Source organism: Penicillium coprophilum (assembly GCF_028826855.1).
Source record: "Penicillium coprophilum strain IBT 35676 chromosome Unknown utg000001l_segment0_segment0, whole genome shotgun sequence".
NCBI classification, from domain to species: Eukaryota; Fungi; Ascomycota; class Eurotiomycetes; order Eurotiales; family Aspergillaceae; genus Penicillium; species Penicillium coprophilum.
Genome location: NW_026622720.1, coordinates 275331 through 296957, shown reverse-complemented (window position 1 = coordinate 296957; position 21627 = coordinate 275331). Strand labels below are relative to the sequence as shown.

The following is a 21627-nucleotide window of genomic DNA, read 5'->3' as shown; positions in this document are numbered from 1 at the left end:
GGATATAAGTATGGCATTCACTCCAAGCTATTCTCAACATCTACAATATTTTGATGTCATGTAGTATAACCAATTAGCTTCTCCTGCGAGTGTATCCACTCCCAAAATTGCCCCGATATGGACATGATTGACAGCCTACCAATTCCTTCTATCTGCGCCCACCAGCTAAACAGCCGAATCAATCTTATTTCGAGAAAACAAGAAGAAAGGCACTATTTTTTTCGATGCTATGCAGTGTTTTCCCGTTTCGCTCCCAGTAACTTCCCTTTAAGGAAGTGATGGCAGGATGACTCCAGTGGGGAATGGGTGGTCAAGGCTTGGCCACGGCATACATCTATCATGCAAGGCAGAGCTATTGCCAGGATCCCAGAATGGATGGCCGGGGGAGAAAGATGTGAAACAAATCTCATAGTTGGAGAAGATAGGAGATCGGTTTAGGGCTAAAGGTTACCTAATGTATGCTGCATCTTATCGGTCGCTCGTCATTGGTGGTTGTCGATCTATAAAATGTACCAGTCGTTTTGTGTCCGACAACGGAGAACAATATGAAGGTATAGTATTCTCTCTTCTGTCATTTGTATCCATGTATTGAATTGTTTTGGTAACGGTGTATCGGCTAAGGATGTGTCTTAGATACGTTGGCCAGGTGGGTAGGTCTTTAGTTGTCATGAGAGAGAGCGAGAGAGCGTAGGATATGACAGAGCTTGAAAATCGATACTGACAACAATGAACTGAGGTGCAGATATTCTCTTAAAATATCATATAAGTGATAGCATTGATTATTCAGTATCAGTTCTCTCATGTCCAAAGTCAAAATATAGGAAACAAATCTACTCTTCCTCCACCCCATCCTCCAAAATACCATGTACATCCATGCGCTGGAAGGCTTTGTGCACCTCATTCTCCCACTGACTGCGCGCAACAATGACCCACTCCAGCGCTCCAACCAAATACAACGCAATACACTGTCCAACCCATAGACCCTTGAGTCCCCAGCCATGGAATGCAAGCCAAATACCCAAAGGCAGCGCACCACAGTAATAACTAACCATATTGACCATAGCACCCACATGCTGTCGTCCCATTCCTCGTAAACTCCCCCACAGCTCCCATTAAGACCATCGGCAATTTGAAAAAGCGCCACATAAGGCAACACTTCGGCCGTAAGATCCACAACGCTAGCATCGTCATTGAATATCTTTGCAAAATGCTCTCGTGTCCCCATCAGAACAACCAGCACAATACCACCGAAAGCCACGCTGAGCAGGGCAGAGGTATGTGCCGCCCGTGCAGCGCCAGTATCATCCCTCTTCCCAAGAAGATTGCCGACGCGGCCGGATGTCGCGACCCCAATACCGAAAGGAATCGTGTTGAGAACTTGGTCGGCGGTCATGATAACACTTTGAGCAGCCAGTGAGATAGTACCCAGGCGACCAGCTGCTAAAGCGACGATCTCAAAAGCCCACCATTCTGTGCCGACGTGGATAATACCCATAAGAGCGAGCCGGGCGAATGTGCGCAGGTTTTGGAACGCCTCGCGGGACCATCCGCCCCAGCACTCTGAGCCGCTGATGAAACGTGCATAGAGGACAAGAAGGGCAAAAGAGAGCCAGTAGCAGAGACCCGTAGCTAGGGGGGCGCCTAGGAGGCCGATCTCGAACTTGTAGCAGAAAATGTAGTTGAGAGCGGCGCTCAAGGGCGATGTAATCAACAGCACGTATGTTCCGGCTCGCATGATGCCTTTACTGCGGTAAGTCTCTATGTATCTGGATACAACTCGTATAGGAACATACCTTGAGCCTGCAAGTACTTCTTCATCACCTCAAAATAGATATATCCCAATCCTCCGGGAATCAAACAAGTTAAGAACCTCGCACTATCGCTTGAAAGTTGCGGGTCTTGACCAAGGAACAAGAAAATCGGCTCTGAACACGCCCACAGAAAAGCAACGGGTATATAGAAAAGACCCAGAACAATGAACCCTCGCTGCAGTAAAATTCCCAGGTCATGTTTGTTGGAGCTGCCCGTGAACGAAGAGGAGGCAAGCGTATCCATAGCCGTTGTACCCCCTAGCCCAATCATCCACGCCGTCACCATGGCAAACATCTGCGAGAATGCACTCGCTGCGAGGTTCTCTGGTGACGAGCGGCCGATTATGAGCACGGATACGGTCTGCAGGCTGTTTTGCAGGGTGTAGGCTAGAATCACGGGGATCGAGTGTTTCAGCAAGAGCCAAAATTCGGTGAGGATGAGAGCTCGTGAGAATGGTTCTTCACTTCTTTTGGGGTCGCTGCATGGCTCATTGTTGAAGGGTTTGGAGAGAAGAGAGGTATACTCGGTTGGGTGTTGAGTCGAGCTCCCATTGCTAGTGACTTTTTGCATGGTGATTAATTCAAGACGAGATATAAGTATCTCTGGCCTCAGTGTTTCGAGTTGTCGAGCTGAGCTGTGCAACGCGATGTGATGGTAGGGGCGTAATTCGATGTCCACTCAAGCAGGGGAGTTGGAAGAAGCGAAAACTCTTCACATACGAAGATTGCCTTTGATTTAGAAATTTTTGAAAGATTTCAAGTGTACTATGGCCGACGTGGATCCTACTAGGGTGTATAGTATTACCATGAATTCCTAGTACTCAGTGATACAGCAAGTCCACTAACTACGTATTTGATAACAAATGTATGTTGAATTCCATTGAGACAATCAAAGTCATCAGATCTTCGAACTGTGTATTTTTGCTCCACTGCTATGCCTTTTGGCAGTGTATCACAAGTAAAAGTCCGATCTCGGATGTCTAAATGCAGTGGCGACTTGGTACGGTGTATACCAACTGAGCATAGCCGGAGCCACGTTGCGGTGGCTTCGATTTGGCGCATACCAGTCTGAACAGGTCGGTCTAGTCTTGCTATTCAGTATGATGTCAAGATATATGGCTCTTATCTGTGATGGCGGGGAGATCAGCCCTAGCGTCCTGTCCTAACCTTAAATGGAAGTTGACTAGAGAGGCATACTTTTCCGTTCCTAAGAAGACGGTTGAACGTAGTTTTGATAGCACCATGATAGGGTCATTCTTATGACTGTTGGTCGTGTTATCGTCTCCAATGCTGATCGGATAGGCCGAAATTGTGCAATACCGGGTGCATTTAGTGCATTTGGTATACTTGGTGCATTTCTAATAGTAATATACAAAGAAGTAATTAAACTACACATGCGTGATTAGCACGAAGTCTCTTCATGTTAGCTATCTTAGTGGCTATGGTGTTGTAACTGATTACTTGGGGCCTATTTTGGCATAGAGTGTGGAGTGCCCCGGAAATTGTATTCTAGGAATCCAAGCATCGGGGAATAAAGAGAATAAACTAACCCGTTGATTTCCTTTTGATTTTTATTATGTGACCAATGTCATATCGACTCCCTTATCTTTGATATTATCATGCCATCCCACCAGTTGATTGGTGCATTCGGATGTCCCGCTCACGTCTGTCTACTTATACCCCTGTCACATCGATAGCGGGGGCTTTGCAATGATGGTCCCGGCACCTGTGGAAGGACATTCTCAAGGGTCTATTTGTCTATTTGCGTAGAAGATCAAGAAAGTCAAGGATCCACAAGATATTGTACTATTTTATACCTCGAAGTGAAGACAGCATAACTTGTTAAATAATCAACATCTATACGGAAGCCTTGATAATCAGATGAATGTACTATTGGACTACATGAGGACATGATACTTGGAGGCTTGATGGAATGATCTGAAACGCATCAAAATACCGACAAACCTAATGCAATCCTTATCAGCTATGGTCGTGAACCAGGACGTTCGACACGGCAGCAAGACCAATAGACTGCGATCGCACAGTTTCAACACATCCATGCTACTACTTAATTGCCACTTCGGAACTATGTTTCTTATATAACTTTCGATCCCGATGTCAGTGCACTGAACAAGGCTTCTATTACAATCAGTATAGTCGGGCACCATCATTGACCGTTGTCAACTGAAATCTCTATAAAATGACAACTTCATCAGGAAAACTTGATGAAAAACGGGAGATGGCAGAAAAAGACATCAAAAAAGATGACTGTGACCAAGCCCATACTCCTGTCGACCAAGGCACTCAAGTCCTCTACGGTGCAGCAGTCAACAAAAACGGGATAAGACTTCACCCACAACCAACGGCAGACTCATTAGATCCATTGAATTGGTCAATATTTCAGAAACATGTCATACTATCCATTGTTATGTTCAAGTAGGTACCAAGTCAACCCAGCCCGTCTTTCCGGCTTCACAATCTGCAACATGAACACCAATTCAGATGCCTTGTCGCCTTGCTGACATGTTGCTGCTCGCTAACAGATACTTCCTATTCACCTACCTCACGACCACCACTGTTCCCTCATTTACCGAAATCCAGGACCAGTACCAGATCAACTACTCACAAGTCAACTGGACAGTCGCCGTGCCTGCACTCGGGTTGTCTGTCGGACCCTTGATATGGTCATCATTTGGTGACATCTATGGTCGAAGAACAGTCTTCTTAGTCGGAACAGTCATATCCCTAGTGTCCACTATCTGCGCTGCTGTCGCTGATACATATTCGGGGTACATGGCTGCTCGCTTCTTCCAAGGATTCGGTGTGAGCCCAGCATCTACAGTCGGGATGGCAGTCGGTAGGTCTAAGCTATTCATCCACAAACAATAAGCTTATCTGACGAAAACCTGATAAAGTGAACGATTTATTCTTTGATTATGAGCGTGGCCAGAAGCTTGGGCTGTGGGTTCTAGCGATTGATGCAGGGTTATTTCTTGGTCCAACGTGTAAGTTTATCTGGGCATATTTCCACACCTCTAAGCCACATACTGAGAGATACTCAAGTTGGCGGGTTCTTGGACCTTGTCAGTGCCGCATGGATTAACTGGTTCAATGCAATCCTCTTCGGCGCACTACTACTCCTCGAGCTTTTCTTCATGCCAGAAACCCTTTATCCCCGCAATAAGATGCTTCAGCAAATGCCCTGTCTTGGTGATCACAGATCTATGTCTGGTGATGTCGAGAAACAGATATCAGGGGGTGACACTACACCAACGTCTCTAGAAGATACATTGCCATCAGAGTTACGCCGTACTAAGAACCTCCCTTTCTTTAACTGGCGCCCTGTCCCCGGCATGCGGCATCCCAAGCCGTGGGACTCTATCACCCGATTTGCGTTAACATTTCAGCTACCCGCAGTTGTCATTGCAGTTATTGGATACTGCTTTGTCTGGTATTGGTGGGTGCTATCTGTTATCACGATGGTGCCTGCAGCTTATGCAAGCTACACGCCTCTCATTCAGGGATTGTTGTTCCTCGGGCTGTTCCTTGGCACTGTAATCTCAGAGATGGGTTGTTCAGGGCGACTGAGTGATTTTATTGTCGAAAGATTGTCCCGGAAGAATGGCAATATCCGCGTTCCGGAGATGCGGCTGTGGTTGGCGTACCCAGCTATATTGATCACTACTGGTATGCTTTGCCTTTCACATCCCATAAGTTGAGTGTGACTGATCGATGGCATGATATAGTTGGGTTGATTGTCTGGGGAGTTAGCATCGACAAAAACTATCACTGGATTGTAGGCCAGGTAGCATTTTTTTTATGTGAGTGTTTTTCATCCATATATATAACATCCGACGCAGAACTGACGGCTCTCCAGTTGCGGCAGGTATCCAGATCGGTAATACAGTGACTAGCAGCTACATCGTGGACTGCTACCCTTTGCAAACAACAAGTGTGATTACTTTCTACGCCGTGTTTCTGAATCTGAGCGCTTTCATTAATCCGGTGTGTTTACCAATATATGACTTGCCCAATGTGTGACTTTACTGATTCCTGCTTGGTCAACAGTTCTTTATTGCGTCATGGCAAGTATCTTCTGGTTGGACCTGGACGTTTACTGTCCAAGGACTTATTACACTTGCTGCCGGGTGTATTGTATTTGGGGTTTTACATAAGTTCGGGGCTTGGATGCGCGCGAAAGCACCGCAGCCGTCGTGGGTCAATCCAGAGTTTGATATGAACCCTTAACTTGGCGTGGTAATTTGATCTATGGCACTACGCCAACCGAACTTCTCATGTTGTTTATATCAGCCACATGGAAGGAAAGGGGAAGAAGGGGGGTATGTATGGGGATTTCTAATTAGACAATCTACTGCAGAATGAGGTGCTGTGGCGTATTCTAATAATCAACTTCCACCGTTCACAATTGAATTACCAATCCAACGGACGGCAGGTTCTATCAAAAAAGACGAATCCAGCCGAGATATCGTCGAAACTCCGCAGGTCTATAAGAATGGTCTTTAAGTCAATGCACACTACCCAAGTCTTGAAACCAAAGCGGGAAGCAAAAATTAGATAAATGCATACTTACTTCTAAGTCAAAAGCGGCATGAGGTGAGTACCAAAATAGAAGGAGGGAGGAAATTCGGTATTCCCTACTACTTCAACATTATGTCATTTCAATCTTCGTTCATATACTATGTCAACTCTACAGACAAGAGCTCTATTTGAAATGCATCCACCATCTCCATGCGTCCAAGGTCGGGACTCATGTTTCCTCGCCGAATCACAGCCATCTTTACTCCAAGTCTGGTGGTGTGTGCACTCTTCTTGGTCTACTCCTACTTGAACAGTGTATTCATTGATCAACCGTCTCAGTAAGAGTCCAGTCACACCAAACACTCGTTGACGAACACTAACCTTGACATAGGAAATACTTCCGATGGACTGTTGAAAGCTCCTTGCATTCTTCCACGGTCCACGATCTATACAATCCTTACATACACCCCATTACGAGAACCATATTTATTGGCCACACAGGGAAAGAATTTTGGGTAGCAGAACCATTGAGATTCACAAAATCATTAGGAAAGAAAGTCCTCATTTTGGACGTCGACAGTCGCAACCTTGATGGCCCTAAGGGACTTTTGAGCAAGGCTCCATTGAACACGACCGGACTCCCTCCGGATACCAGTGGTAGACTGAACCACTTCATGTTCGGTATGTGGCCACGCTTCTATCTTTTTCACTTTGTGACTGATGAGTGTAGCAATGATCCATGGCTACGACTACCGACTAGTTCAAATTCCCAGGGCAGTCGGACGAACTGGAACATGGACCAAAGTCACTGCGATTAAAGAGGCGTTGAAACACTACGAATACGTTGTATTCTTAGACGCAGATGCCATGATTCTCTACCCCAATTTACCCCTCGAATGGTTGTTCAACTACTGGGAGATTACTCCAGAGACTCTAGTTGCCATGGCACTCGATCCAGAAGCACCTCACAACCATGATTGGAACGGCCGCACATTTCTCAACACCGGTTTCATTATTGCTCAGAAGAGCTCTCGTACCCATGAGCTCTTTGAGGCGTGGGAGACTTGTCCGACCGAAACGCGCTATTCAGACTGCGCGAGGTGGGGTCGGGAATGGCCACATGAGCAATCTGCATTTGGAAACCATGTTAGGTATGAATTCAACCGACCGGAAGATATTCGGGTCTTGTCTTGTGCAGAGGCAAATGGGTGTCCCGAGGTCGCATCTACCGGGTGCGTTGGGGAGTTTGTGAGGCACTACTGGGGTGACAAGCTATCTCTGCCAGCCGCTGTGGGTGATGCGGTTTTGCAGTACTTTTTGCTGCAGTTGCATGGGACTTTGAATCACAATGCTAGGACTCTGGTGGTGAATAGGACTGAGCGTGCATTTGCATGAAAACTATATGGAAGTTAACGATGAATTGTGAGATTGTCATCATGGAGAACGTTTGCACTTAGTTGCCTGATATATAACACATGGAGGGGTTACTGGAAAAACCATGTACTTTGGGGAAGCAAATGTACCATAGGTTCTTTTGTTCGCTTCCAAATATATATCTGCAGATGTCCAAGTGTGACTTCAACTTTGCGGAATAGCAAGACGATGGAAATTTCAGAGAGATGAAACCGTCCGTAGGTCAATCTTCGCTTTATCTCGGAACTTTATGTATTTACACAAGGTCTCACTCAAGTCATACCAATTTAGTGGCCTGCCGTATATCAAAACCACCCGGCACACATGAGGCCGGTTACTCTCGGAGGCCGGTAGCATTCCGGCCTCCGAACGCTAGGGAAGTTAAACTTGGACTTATCGTCCAATCAGAAGATGGGATCTGGAGATCTTTGCTTGGCAGCGCATGGACTATAAGGTATACATCATGACTTGAGTAGACCTCACTGACCATTGATCCGTAATAGTTCATTAATGAATGGTCAATATATTGGTTATAAGCATTTGAGACGTCTAATTTGGCATACGCCACCACGAAATTCCATCAAATCCCAGGTCAAGCGGTCAAATTGCCGTTCAAGCTCTATGCTGTATCGGGACTAGCGCCACCCCGTGACTGTCCTCTGCCCTCTCTCACTGGGCAATTGTATAGTTCAAATGGACGTTGAGGTGATGGTCAAAATATCTTATTCTGGCTGAATTCACTCATATAAAGTATCTTGGAGGTCATTCAGGATATATAAAACAAATTTCCATAGTGCAGCACCGGATGTCATCGGGCCCACGCTATCTCTTATTCTCTTTCGTAATGAGGTCTTGAGGCCGGAATTGTTACCGGCCTCAAAGTATTATAAGAATCTGCTCCTCACCCGCCCAAAATCTCAAAGTTCCAGTTCTTCTTTTATCCCTCAAGGTCTTCTGGCTTCTTCCTCATCTTTTTTTACCCATTTCTTCCACTTCCTAGGCTCTTGACTTGGTCTTTGGCTTAGAGATCTATATCCTCCCCTCCTTTCTATCCCTACAACGATATAGCATAGACTTTTGGTTTCTCTCCTGTCCTATCTCACATCATTATGACTCGAACCAATGTGCCTTACCCATCCCCCACTACCCTGAAGCGGTTCCCTCATATCCATGATGACCCTTCATCCATCTCCCACTCCCTAGACCCCTTCACGATCACTACCAAGACAGGCTTCTTGCCCTATGAGACTGCCCCTGTTGAGCTGCCAGAGGCTTTTGGTGCCCTCCTGTCTCTGGTTAATCGTCTCCCTGTCGTCAGGCTCGATGGCAAGCCTGGTCTGTTGGCTACCTATGAGCTTGGCCCTGCTGTCAAGGCCGAGCTTACTGACTTGACTGGAGAGGTTGAGAAGCTGGTTCTCGCCGATGGCTCGTATGATCGCTTCACTATTGCTGCCGTCTTCCGGGACTATACCTTCCTGGCCTCGTCTTATCTGCTCGAGCCTTGCTGGGAGCACTGGAACAATGACCCGGAGGGTGGCTATGGGCTTGGTCGTGATGTCTTGCCTCAGTCTGTTGCTCGGCCTATGTATCGCTGTGCTGAAATGTAAGTCCTCCGCTTATCCTTCTTTGTTTAGTTCCCCATCTCATAGATCACATCCACACACATCTGCATCATGTAAGAGCACTACCACTAACAGCCATGCCAGTCTGAACCTACCACCTTTCATGTCATATGCTGCTTCCTATGCTCTATTCAATTACACCGTCGCCGACCCTGCCAAGGGTCTGAGCGAGTACTCAAACCTTCGTCTGATTCGCTCCTTCGAGAAGGGTCTCGATCCCAAGAGCTCCGAGGCAGGCTTCATTCTGACCCATGTCGACATGGTCAAGGAGACCGGCCCGCTCATCGCTGGTGTCTTGAAAATTGTTGATTCACTTGAGCAGCATGGCTCGCGACAGGAAATCAACGACGGATTCCGCGAGATCCTAAAGTCGATGGAGAAAATCGAAGCATCCATGGAGGGTATGCAGCCCTAAGCATCCAGATAATCCCATCCTCCCGATCTTTCAAACTGACATCAAGATAGACATGTGGGGCAACTCCAAGCCATCGGAATACCTTTCCTTCCGCGTCTTCATCTTCGGTATTACCAACCAATCCATGTTCCCGAACGGCGTGATCTACGAAGGCTGCGAGGACAACAAGCCACTCTACTTCCGCGGTGAGAGTGGCGCCAATGATAGCATTGTAAGCAGTCTAATCCAACAATACATAGTCGCAAAAAGAACGAACTCAGCTAACCGTATTCTAGATCCCCCTCCTAGACCACCTCTGCGAGATTCCCATGCCCGAAACGCCTCTAACCAAAATCCTCCACGAATTCCGCGCCTATCGCCCCCTTCCTCACCGTGAATTCCTGACTTACATCCGCGAAAAGTCCGAGGAAATTGGTGTCCAGAGCTACGCCATCCAAGACTCCGAAACTGCAGTTCTTTTCCTGCGCACATTGAACCACATCCGCAGTTTCCGCTGGCGACACTGGTTGTTCGCGCGTGAGTACATCATTCGTCGTACGCCGCATCCTACTGCTACTGGTGGTAGTCCCATTGTCACCGTAAGTGAGCTCCGATATTGATGATATGATTAATATACTGATTGTTTCGGTGTTCTAGTGGCTTCCAAATCAGCTATCGGCTGTGATGGAGCTCATGGTCAAGATCTATGATGACAATCTTGCGCCCAGAGATGGTGTGACTGTTGTCAATGGTAGGGAGGATCTTGTTGCCTCGCACAGGAAGCAGGTTGAGCCTATGATGGAGCTTGTTCGTGATCAAAAGGAGAAGTTGGCTAGGGAGGTTGAGCGGTGGTGCCAGGAACGGGGGGTTTAGGCTGCTGGTCTGTTTCTGATCTCCGGCTTTATTATTGTATTGCTTTAGATTGTGGGCTTGCTTTAGGCGCAAGGTCGTGTTATCTTCTATTCTCGCGTGTGTAACTGTCGGTATCCTAGGTTATTATGACGGTTTTTCAATTCAAACCGATGTTTCACAGTCGCGCTGAGCTTAGGCTCATTTCCCATTTTTTTCAGTATGAAATCTTGATTGCCGGCTGTGATTCTTGGGTAGCAAGCTCGGGAGAAGTTTGACCTTTATCTTTTGTCTCAGCTGATGGCCATGCAGGGTGCTAGTTCGTATTTTCTTTCCCAAGACGGACTATTAAACCATGGCGTTACGAAATGTCCGAAACAACGGATAAATAGGGCAGTCTCGAGATCGATTTAATATTCATGGCATACACCAGTTATGTTTGATTAGCTTCCATTATATTGCACAATGATGATGTGCTAGGCGATTGTTCATTATCAAAGCGCTAAAGGAAAATCTCCAAATATTCGACCAAGCCCTTAGGTAACAATATTGAGTCCCATTTGCCGTCCATAGTCAATAGCATCACGAGACACACCGTCACATCCTTTTATGACCAAGCTCTCGAGCTTTGTGCGGGCTGGTTCTTCATTCCGGGCATCCGCAAACATGCGAATGGTACAGCCGGTGATTCTCGTCTCCGACAAGTTGAAAGTTCTGAGTTTTGGCAATAGTGCCCAGAGCTTTTCAACATTGCCATCTTCCAGGTCAGACATGCCGACGACTCCCACCTCAGTCAATTCTCTCAATTCTGGATTCGCTCCAGCGGAGTCCTCAAGGAGACTAATGAATTCTTCACCACGGATGTTGTAGCAAAGGTTTACGTGAAGGCTTCGGAGTGGAGCCTTTGAATGAATGAGGAACAAGATTAGAGTGAAGTGGTTGACCCACGAGATGTTATCGAATACCAGTGTCTCAAGGTTTGGGAGTCCATCACCTCCCATTAACATGGAGTTTCCAGAGCGAGGAGGATCGATGGACCCTGAAAACAAGCGTAGTACCTCGAGGCTGGTTGGAAGGATTGCATAAAAGGTAGGCGGGACAGCCGCGCCCCAAAGTTCGAGTATACGGAGGGGGGAAGATGCTCATCCACCTGCACCGGATCAAACCGGTACGAGCGGGGTCGCGGGTGGTCCCAAAGCAGCCTAAACTCCCCTAGATTGGGATATACGGACTGGGTTTTGTTAGCATAAGTCCCGAAAAACAAATCCAGAGAAAGCTTACCGATGTAAACTCAGGAATTATGGACGGGAAGCTCAAGACGTTGGCATTCTCTTGCGAAGACGCAATGGTCAGACTCTTCATGTTTGGAAGATGTTGCGGCCAGGTTGACCTCGGTCGAGGCCTTCCAGTAGGAATATCGCAAACATTGAAGAATGCAGCTTTCTCGAGGTTCGAGAGAGTGGATAAAATATCCCCAACGCATCCCTCCGAAAGGCTTATATCTGGTCCACAGGTGATACTCTTCAGTTGCCGAAACTCTCTTTTGATTTTCAGATAGAATTCGTTAGGCTGGTCGTGGGGGACCATCAACTTCAAGTGCTCTAGTTCGGTGCATCTGCTTAGCATGTCAAGCACCTTTGGGGCGGCAGAGGGAACAATATTTGCAATGGTGGCATGTGTCAGTTGCGCTCGCGATCGATGAATGTAATTTCGGACAGATGTCCAAGGTACACGAGATCTAGCGTCTAGGAGATCAATATGCATCCAGAGGCTAGACAGACCACTTATAAACCGGCTCCATCCTTTGCAGACGCGTAGAATCGCCCTATATGCTGCAATGAGCTAATGAGTCTCAGAAGTGGGAATTAGACACTTACACGATCTGCTTGAAAGAGAAGCACTGAAGCGTGAGTACGGCGACCTCTAGTGGCAGTGCACTGAATGGATCACGCCTGTTTCCTCCTGCCAGCTTATCCTGCAGTTTCTTGAGCAACTGTGTGACAACCTGGAGATAGTCAGAAAGAGGGGGTAAGAAGAACAAAATCTGAGATATAAAGAGTAGTGTGAAAATAAGAAGCCAAAGGCCTATAAACAGAATGAAGTATATATGGGCGAATAGAACAAACAGTAACGCATACCTTGCGGCCGGAGTGATCGGCTGGGAGTTTCTTGAGGGCATATTCGTAGATTTCTTGAGCCTTGTCAAATTTGCCATCCAGACATAGGACCTTGGCCAAGCGCAGGTATCCCTTTGTCTAGTGTCAGCAACAAATTTGCAATTGAGAATGAGTATTGAGGAGGAAAATTACACGGTCATCATTGGGTGCAAGTTTGACCATCGCTCTGGCATCAGTACGAGCCTGGCTGTATAGTTTCAGCCTGCAATGAGTAGCGGCGCGATTATCCAAAATGCTAGCATCTTCACCATTCAGCACCAGTGCCTAGATAGATAGATGATAAGTATGAGTTGCGATGGAACAAACAAGATGGGGCGTACCTGGGTGAAGGACTGAAGGGCGCCTTGGAGATCACCAACTTTGTAGGCATTTTGGCCTACTCGTTGAAGAGTAGCGGCTGCATCTATTTCAGCCTTCTTTTTGGAAGTTACCTCACGTACTGTGTGTCTACCTGGCCTTGAAGCCATGATGAAAAGCAGACGCAGACGCGGTTGGTGATAATTAAGTGGTGGATTACGAAGGGAGGTTTAATGCCACGCATGAGACAAATAGAAGACGATGGTTGGGTGATAGGTTACGCGCACGCGGTTATATGAATGCCACGCACTATCCATGGACGCTACCTTTGTTACATTCAACCTTGAGATTACTTCTAGATAACGAATTTGCTTCATCGAATAATTCGAGATTTTACCAATAGTCAATTTCAATGTCAGTAGCTCTTGATGGACATCTCTGGATAATTTACGCATCGCGATAGAATTCCGCAATAAAACCGGCAGAATCACGTCTGTTTTCACCGCCTCTTGGACTGCACATCTGGCATGAACATCCCCCCGTATTTCCCGTGTTTACTTTCTTCCCCATTCGGCATTTGAGTTATCTGCAATCGACAGAAGTGCTCGCTGCCATGGAGTCGCATAATCTACAGGCGGCTTCGACCTATGTCAACAACATCCTACTGGCAAGGGGCCTGCTAAAAGGTGGTCGCGCTATCGATTTTGCCGACCCAGAAAATGAAGATGGAGGGATAGATGGCACCATGGCTCGTGTGATCAACTTGGTCAACGATCTAGTGTTGAGACGAGACGTGCGTGTGCTGCTCTGACACAAGACGGCGCAAGCGACTGACACAATTTAGCGCGAGTCCGAACACCGCGAGAGCTTATCTACGACAATTCGCACGCTGCAAGCCAGTGAGGCGGAGCAGACCACGGAGATCGTATGTATTCACTCTATTTATGTCGTACAGCACGCTAATACCCCTTGCGTGCGCAGGAAAAATTGAAAACGAAGACAAGCGAGTTGACCCGCTCGCTAGCTCTGGCAGAGGCGCAGGAACGCACGTTCAAATCGAACATGTCTAGCGCCGAAGCGAGCATCCGAAGCTTCAAAGAACAAATCCAGCGTATGAAGAGCACCGTTCAACAAGTCCGGGCGCAATGCGCCAACGATATTCGCAAGCGGGATTTGGAAATGCAGAAGCTCAAGTCGCATCTGGCTGAGAGACAACGAGGCAAGCGCGAGGGGCTGAGTGTGACTACCATCAATATCAACCCTGCGTTGGATCGATCGCGTCTTCAAGCTAGCGGCGGGGAACGGGTACATGACCCTGGATATAGTCTGAAGCAAGAAACGACTGAATTCTTGACCGAGTTGTGTCAGCATCTCAGTGATGAGAATGATACCCTGATTGAGCTTGCGCGAAGCACTGTCCGTACTTTGAAGGATCTACAAGGCTTAACGCAGCCTGAGAATGGGGAAATCGAGCAGTCGGGTATGGCTACAAGCATAGGGGCTCAGAAGTCCTCTTCGGGGCCTGTTACTTCGCTTCCAACCTCTTGTGAAGAACTATCCGTTCAAATGGAAGCAGTTCTAGAGCATCTACGAACACTACTCACCAACCCCTCATTCGTCCCTCTTGAAGAGGTTGAGGTGAGAGATGAAGAGATCAAAAGGTTGCGGGAAGGCTGGGTAAAGATGGAATCCCGGTGGGAGCAGGCAGTCACCATGATGGGCGGGTGGCAACGTCGTCTTGCAGATGGAGGAGATTCTATCCAAGCGGACGAATTGAAGCGCGGCATGGACCTCGATCTTAGCATCAACTCAACTCAGGACATGAGCATGCAAAGCTTACCAGAGTCCAATCCCATCCCGACAATCCTGGAGGACCAGTATGAGGAGGAAGATGTGAGTGAGCCAGAGGATAAAGCACCAGAGCCCGGGCTGCTCAATCCGCCGAAGATGAGGTCCAAGATTCGCAAAGTACCCGAGCGACCCGACCGCGTTCTGAGAGAACGCAGTGAAAACGCCATGACAAAGCGTCCCCGGAAGGTATCATTTACGCCAGGTTTACAAGGTTCGCCATGTGTGGACAATACCGATGACGAGACTCTTAAAGTTAAAGCCTACAAAACCGAGACTGTGACCCGCAGGCCAACCAGGCGAAAGACCGAAATAAAGGAATCCCATCAGGTATGCAATGTGAACCATTTCCCAGAAGAGTTAACCGGAGATTCGCAAGATGTTCCTACTGAGATCCCAAGGACTAATTCGCCCTACAGTCTAAGAGCAACGGATCACTAAGCGTGCACCAAAAGCTTGCTGCTGTCGAAGACGAGGCCCGCGCCGCTCAAACTGAGCAAAAGGAGCGTGAATCACGAAAGAGAAGTCGAACCGAGAAGGCGTCCAGGCCAGTCAATCGGCGTCGCAGTACTCTCACCACTGATGAGCTCGACGAGCTGATGGGCGTGGCCCGGTGAAAGATCGATTGATACCCCCACTAATCTGCACTGTACATACTTCGAGCGAGTGCATGTAAATATTGAGTCACTTTTACACAATCGCGTACGATCGACATGAAATGAACCTAATAATGGACTTTGATTTCGGAGTCCGAATGGACCTCGGTTAACTTTGCCTTCGGCTTCTCCGCATATACCAAGCTTGTCTTTTTCTTCCCTGCATTTACCTTAAACCATTCAACCCCATAAGCAGCTTGCCCTTTAATTCTGAGGTCTCTAATCCTACACACACGAAAAAATACGAACAATCTTTTCAATAATCAACTCCATTCCTCATCACAACATCTACCGCGGCACATTTTAGCGCAACCACAGCGCAGTTACTACGAAAAAGAAATGTCTTCTCCCACAAAACCAGACACATTCAAAGGCTGGGTCGCCCACGACGCCAAAAGCCCCCTAACTTACACAACCTACACCCCCAAACCCTTCACACCCACCGACGTTGAAATCTCCATCTCCCACTGTGGCATGTGCGGCACCGACATTCACACCCTACGCTCAGGCTGGGGCCCCACCGACTATCCATGTGTAGTCGGACACGAGATAATCGGCACAGTAACACGCATCGGCAGCGCCGTCGAATCCCAGCACAGCCTCAACGCAATCCGCCTCGGCGACCGCGTCGGCGTCGGGGCACAGAGCGGCGCCTGTCTACGCGCAGACTGTGAAGCCTGCGCCGACGGCGAAGAAAGCTACTGCGCCCGTATGACTGGCACGTACAACGGACGGTACAGCGACAAATCCAAGTCGTATGGCGGGTTTGCGGAGACGTGGCGCGGGCCTGCGCATTTCGTATTCCGGATTCCGGATTCGCTGCCCTCGGCTGAGGCGGCGCCGTTGCTTTGTGCGGGTGTTACTGTATTTGCGCCGATGAGGAAGTATGGCGTTGGGCCGGGGAAGACGGTGGGGATTATTGGGGTGGGGGGTTGGGACATTTAGGAATTTTGTTTGCTAGGGCGCTTGGGGCTGAGCGCGTTATTGCTATTTCTCGTTCGTCGGGAAAGAAGGCGGATGCTGTTGGTGGGCTTGGGGCTGATGGGTTTATTGCGACTGGTGAAGAGAAGGGGTGGGCGAAGAAATACTCGCGCTCGCTTGATGTTATATTGTGTACGGTTTCGGCGCATGATATGCCTTTCGCGCAGTATTTGAGGCTGCTTAAGCGGGATGGGACGTTTGTGCAGATTGGTGCGCCGGAGGATGCATTGCCGCCGCTTATGGCTTGGAGTCTGATTCAGAAGAGTGTCAAGGTTACAGGGTCAAATATTGGTTCCCCTGATGATATTCGGGCTATGCTGGCTCTCGCTGCGGAGAAAAGGGTCTTGCCTTGGATTCAGAAAAGGGATATGGCAGATATCAATCAGGCGCTGGTTGATATGCATGAAGGGAAGGCTAGATATCGCTATGTGCTACAGAATGGGGGTGAGCAGGCGAAGTTGTAGGGTTGGAGATTGGAGTAGATTGGAGAATGTACCCCAGAATATCGGACTGTACCCGTATCCTAAAATGAAAGTAGCAAATGAACCCTTCTGTACGAGAGATCTATACGAGATGTGCAGCCCTGGAAGGGACAAGCATCCATCTCCACTTTCTTATCCATGGATCCACTTGGGAAAAAAATAAGATTAAGGTTTCGTATCTCGTACCGTGCTCTGTATCCGGCTAGCGTGTACCCACTAATCTACATCAGGGTAACAATACGAAAATGCGAGTATACGAGCTTTCCTTTCGATATCTCACGAATTTGCATTTCCAGGGTTGCCTGGGAACATTTTAAGAGAAAACTCTGAACTATCACATATATAAGAGTACTTTTCAGTTTTATTTTCCCAAATCAATTCAATCCAACCTACCTAGCCTTTCCTCTTCTCCACTCAATCCACATTCAAAATGTCTTCTTCCCACCCCGGCTGGACCGCCTATACATACTACCCTTCATTGGCGGCTGCGGCAGTATTCATAGTCTGCTTTGCAATCGTCACTTTACTACACACATTCCATTTATTCCGCACGAGAACATGGTTCTTCATCCCGCTCGTGATCGGCGGATACTGTATGTACATTCCTATACACATATGCAAGCAGATTCCAGAAGTTCCCAGCACTAACACCCTTCCAGTTGAGCTCGTTGGATATATTGGTCGCGCCATGTCAGCAAAACAATCGCCTAATTGGACCATTGGACCCTATGTCATGCAAAGCACATTGTTGCTAGTCGCCCCGGCACTGTTCGCAGCGAGTATTTACATGGAGTTGGGTCGGATCATTGTTATGGTCAAGGGCGAGCAGTTTGCTTTGATTCGAGTTGGGTGGATGACCAAGATATTCGTTGCGGGTGATGTGTTGAGTTTCTTAATGCAGGCGTCTGGTATGTTCATTCCCTTTCAGTCTATTGTTCAATAGTGCGATGCTAATCCTCCCACAGGCGCAGGAATCATGGTCACCGGATCGTCAAACTCCACAAGCACCGGTCAGAATGTCATTATCGGCGGCCTCATTGTGCAAATCGTCTTCTTCGGATTCTTCCTCATAAGTGCGGTCATCTTCCAGCAACGCATGGGCTCCCACCACACTGGTCATGCGGTGGCAGATCAATATCCCTGGCGCAAGCATATGTGGGCATTACACTCGTCCAGTATGTTCATTCTCATTCGGTCTATCGTTCGTGTCGTAGAGTATGTCCAGGGCACAGAGGGTTACCTCATGAGCAATGAGGTTTTTATTTACGTCTTTGATGGGATGTTGATGTTTGCGGTGATGGTCATTTTCGTGATCGTTCACCCTAGCGAGGTGAATTATCTCCTTGGTAGGGGAAGAGTCGTAACGGCTATGGGCGGCTTGAAGGTCATGGAGGGTTCAGGTGCGGTTTAGCACGTTAAAATCGTGATTTGTTGCGATAAGTATGGATATATTCAGGTGGAGATCCAGATTTTGGTTTTTTGTGCTTTCGATTTGGTTATGGGGTTTGGCGCTTTGAATTTGGGTATATATGAACGTAACAAGAAAAATGCTTTAAGAATGTCAACTTTCAACCTGTTCCAAATAGTTAACACCGAGAGTCTCTTTCATTGCCCACTGGATCACTGGCTTCCACTCGTCGTCCAATATTGCCCATACGGCCTTGGAGACCCTGACACACCACTCATCAAAACACCAGTGATGATCCAAATAGTGCAAGAGCACGCCATAGTGCGCTAACATTACTAGCGCCATGGGGTCTCGTTCGCGTAGCAACTCCATAAATCGAGGCTTCAGGCGAATCGCCCACCTCCCGGCAATTGTGTTTGCCCTTATCCCGCTGTGGCACCAATTCAGCATTTCCTCCAGATTCGCAATGGCCGCTTCGTAGACCTGCAGTTCATGATTCGCATCCCGTGATCTGCAGACTTCATTCGTCTCACGCAATTGTTTGAGCATAGCAGCCGTGTCCTCGGGGATCGGAACCTGAACCTCCTCAACCCGCAAAATCGGTCCAAAAGGACTGTCAAGTAAAAAGCTCGTAAAGTCCCGCGGCGCGTGAATAACCTGCTGCACGCCGCGCGTCAAAACGAGAACCTGGTACAAATCGTCGACGCAGGACCACGGATCCTGCACATCCGGTGTATGCGGGAATGCAAACGTGTAGATAACCACAATTGCCGCAAAAGCAAACATCGCCTTGGCATTACTCTCCTTCACATCCCCCAGCAGCTCTCGAAACAGCGCCAGCGCTTGATTCTGGTGGCTGACGGCGCGATTGAGATACGACGCGCGACGAGTCGGCTCTGGCCCTGTTCGAGCAAGATGCAGCGCTGACAGGGCCAGGATACCGTGCATCAGAAATGGGTGTGAGAGTGCCTCTTCGGGCACGATGTTGCGCCAAATTGGATCGGTGCGCTCGTTGCGTGACAGTGTGTGGAACGTCGTGTTGCACCACTGTATCATCAATTCCAGGTCTTGGAGGTTCAGTGCGGGCCCGCCTGAGGTTGCGGCATTTTCGCTGCCAAGTTGGCCCAAGATTCCAAGGGGGTCTGCTGGCCCCGCTCCTGGGGTTGAACTCAAGGATGAACGAAGTCCCGGTGCTGAGTCGCCTGCCTGTCCGCTGTCGGACTCATTTGCCCATAGTAGGGAGGTTGACGACCCGTACTCACATTCGGCATGACGTTTAGCGCAGTTAGTGCAGGACGGCCGAGCTTCATCGCACTATGATGGGGTGAGTGGGCTATATTTTTTTTTCTCTGTTTCTCTCTCTCATTTCATACCTTCACTCGTCGTCTCTTGCATTCCACGCAACCGTGGCGAGATTTCCGATGTGGTCGTCGGAGCGCCATAGTCATGCAATTATTAGATTGGCCATAGTTTGGAAGAAGAGGAAAACATTGGATCTGGTTTTTTCCTCAGGCAACAGGATTCGATGCCGGAGAGACCTCGGGGGGAGGGTCCCTCGGGTCCCGGGGAAAGTATAGGATTATGTAACCACACCCTGTCGATCAAACAATCGAAAAAGGCTTGTCTAATCTGAAACATTGTCTCGCTTACACGGTTTCGCTTGCACTGCCTCGCTTGGCTGCAAATGGTGAAGCTTTTAATTATAGGATAATCTACAAGAATAGCCGGCCGCTTATATACTCCTCTTTGGAACGGTCCTTACTCTTTTCAGCTTTCTCAGGAACCGCCATGTATTTTCCTTTATTCCCCACTATCAGTGTTTTAGCTATAAATACAAGAATGGACCGGAAAGTATAGAGAATCGATTGAAAAAAGTCTGAATTGTACGAATCGACTAGTCCATATATAAATATCCTTGCTCGAAGCATGTACACAATTAAGCAATTCAAAAAATTTACTAAAGCCAAGTCCAGAATAAAGAACGTGGCAATTCTGCCGGGTATCATAGCTCAAGTAACACTACGGAGTAAAGAAACTGCATCTCTCGCTAATATTCTCTGGCCTCGTAATAGTGTGATGTATAGAACGCCATTGATGAAACCTCAAATGTTGGCCTAACATGCCGCTCCACCTCCCCCACTTTGCGCGCTCTGTTTCGCACGCCTCACCTTCTCGACAACTGCAATGCCCGATATAAGCGCCATGAGGTAGAACTGCGGCCCTAGAGGCAAGTAGATATCCAAGTAGCCGGTTGTTTTGGAAAAAATGCCGCCGGAAGAAAAGACCGCGACCACGGTCTGGCTGGTATCCTCGACTAGTTTGTGGTTTTCCCAGCCGGTGCCAAGCGAGTGGGTTCGTTTCCAGGTAAAATTTTGCTTTGTACCGTCTTCAAGCTGCATGCGAAACCAGTATATGCGCTTTGTAAAGCCTTGCTTGTGCAGGTATTCCCAGTCCATCTTGTTAGGCCGTTCAGGGTCCCCTAGACCAATCTCACAGTCCGAGGAGAAGTGTCGGAACTTACATACCCCCACAACGGGCCCATTAGAGTCGGAGCTGCGGTGAAAAGTAAGATCCGGCTTTCCTGGTGTGAAGGAGGAGTTGGCGACGTGAAAGAGATGTGTTTTGTCTATTGTGCTGACATCGTAGTGGTGGCGCCAAAAGCTGTGGGTGATGAGATACTGGGCGGCTGGATTCATGATGAAGATGGGAAAACTATGAATGATATGGTTCGAAGTAGATTTTGTGATGATTAATTTTCCATGAACCCGAGACCTGTGAGCTCATTATATATCTGGATTCTCAGATCATTCAAGACTCAGCCCTGTTCGAATCAGGATAACTGTGTTCCATTTGTACGATTGAAGTCATAAAGTGTGCCCGTATTGCCCCTGGGGCAATCAGGATCGCTCGTATTTGGCCCCCAACTGCTGAGCCCTGCCTGGCGATGCTGGCAGTGCAGATCAACAAACCAATCAGCTTATGGCCCCAAGTTGGGCAGGGATCACCACGTGATATTCATCCCGCATTTCGCCTGATTTACAAGGCCGCAATAACAGACCATCTGAGTAAGCAATTACACGTGACTTTCTTCTCATCAAAATCACATGATCTGAAAACTGGTGCCTGAATGCCTGATAACTCTCGCCGTCG

The 21627-nt window shown here is 48.1% G+C and overlaps 10 protein-coding genes across 10 annotated transcripts; 6 read left to right on the top strand and 4 right to left on the bottom strand.

Moving 5' to 3' along the window:
- Window positions 1-830: 830 nt before the first annotated feature.
- N7500_000113 (MATE family efflux transporter) lies at window positions 831-2382 on the bottom strand (the record flags this gene model as incomplete). The annotated part of the gene is made up of 3 exons (XM_056671259.1): window positions 831-983; window positions 1034-1740; window positions 1794-2382. The coding sequence occupies 3 exons, from the start codon at window positions 2380-2382 to the stop codon at window positions 831-833; spliced, it is 1449 nt and encodes a 482-aa protein (XP_056536832.1).
- A 1629-nt stretch (window positions 2383-4011) lies between these two features.
- On the top strand, window positions 4012-6059 carry N7500_000112 (uncharacterized protein; the record flags this gene model as incomplete). Its single annotated transcript, XM_056671258.1, has 7 exons — window positions 4012-4247; window positions 4355-4668; window positions 4727-4816; window positions 4875-5498; window positions 5558-5632; window positions 5689-5816; window positions 5880-6059. The coding sequence occupies 7 exons, from the start codon at window positions 4012-4014 to the stop codon at window positions 6057-6059; spliced, it is 1647 nt and encodes a 548-aa protein (XP_056536831.1).
- A 501-nt stretch (window positions 6060-6560) lies between these two features.
- N7500_000111 (Galactosyl transferase) lies at window positions 6561-7745 on the top strand (the record flags this gene model as incomplete). Its single annotated transcript, XM_056671257.1, has 3 exons — window positions 6561-6688; window positions 6742-7031; window positions 7081-7745. The coding sequence occupies 3 exons, from the start codon at window positions 6561-6563 to the stop codon at window positions 7743-7745; spliced, it is 1083 nt and encodes a 360-aa protein (XP_056536830.1).
- A 1127-nt stretch (window positions 7746-8872) lies between these two features.
- Window positions 8873-10652, top strand: N7500_000110 (indoleamine 2,3-dioxygenase family protein; the record flags this gene model as incomplete). The annotated part of the gene is made up of 5 exons (XM_056671256.1): window positions 8873-9366; window positions 9470-9786; window positions 9851-10011; window positions 10076-10378; window positions 10437-10652. 5 exons carry the CDS (start codon window positions 8873-8875, stop codon window positions 10650-10652), a joined length of 1491 nt encoding a protein of 496 aa, XP_056536829.1.
- A 512-nt stretch (window positions 10653-11164) lies between these two features.
- Window positions 11165-13272, bottom strand: N7500_000109 (Leucine Rich Repeat domain protein; the record flags this gene model as incomplete). Its single annotated transcript, XM_056671255.1, is given in 7 exon segments — window positions 11165-11667; window positions 11687-11840; window positions 11910-12453; window positions 12506-12633; window positions 12767-12883; window positions 12938-13069; window positions 13126-13272. 7 exon segments carry the CDS (start codon window positions 13270-13272, stop codon window positions 11165-11167), a joined length of 1725 nt encoding a protein of 574 aa, XP_056536828.1.
- A 443-nt stretch (window positions 13273-13715) lies between these two features.
- N7500_000108 (uncharacterized protein) lies at window positions 13716-15567 on the top strand (the record flags this gene model as incomplete). The annotated part of the gene is made up of 4 exons (XM_056671254.1): window positions 13716-13895; window positions 13947-14027; window positions 14084-15280; window positions 15370-15567. The coding sequence occupies 4 exons, from the start codon at window positions 13716-13718 to the stop codon at window positions 15565-15567; spliced, it is 1656 nt and encodes a 551-aa protein (XP_056536827.1).
- A 378-nt stretch (window positions 15568-15945) lies between these two features.
- On the top strand, window positions 15946-17051 carry N7500_000107 (NAD(P)-dependent alcohol dehydrogenase; the record flags this gene model as incomplete). The annotated part of the gene is given in 2 exon segments (XM_056671253.1): window positions 15946-16537; window positions 16552-17051. The coding sequence occupies 2 exon segments, from the start codon at window positions 15946-15948 to the stop codon at window positions 17049-17051; spliced, it is 1092 nt and encodes a 363-aa protein (XP_056536826.1).
- Window positions 17052-17499: 448 nt separating this feature from the next.
- N7500_000106 (RTA1 domain-containing protein) lies at window positions 17500-18480 on the top strand (the record flags this gene model as incomplete). The annotated part of the gene is made up of 3 exons (XM_056671252.1): window positions 17500-17662; window positions 17729-17977; window positions 18035-18480. The coding sequence occupies 3 exons, from the start codon at window positions 17500-17502 to the stop codon at window positions 18478-18480; spliced, it is 858 nt and encodes a 285-aa protein (XP_056536825.1).
- Window positions 18481-18630: 150 nt separating this feature from the next.
- N7500_000105 (Zn(II)2Cys6 transcription factor domain-containing protein) lies at window positions 18631-19919 on the bottom strand (the record flags this gene model as incomplete). Its single annotated transcript, XM_056671251.1, has 2 exons — window positions 18631-19791; window positions 19851-19919. The coding sequence occupies 2 exons, from the start codon at window positions 19917-19919 to the stop codon at window positions 18631-18633; spliced, it is 1230 nt and encodes a 409-aa protein (XP_056536824.1).
- A 672-nt stretch (window positions 19920-20591) lies between these two features.
- N7500_000104 (uncharacterized protein) lies at window positions 20592-21173 on the bottom strand (the record flags this gene model as incomplete). Its single annotated transcript, XM_056671250.1, has 1 exon — window positions 20592-21173. The coding sequence occupies one exon, from the start codon at window positions 21171-21173 to the stop codon at window positions 20592-20594; it is 582 nt and encodes a 193-aa protein (XP_056536823.1).
- Window positions 21174-21627: the final 454 nt, after the last annotated feature.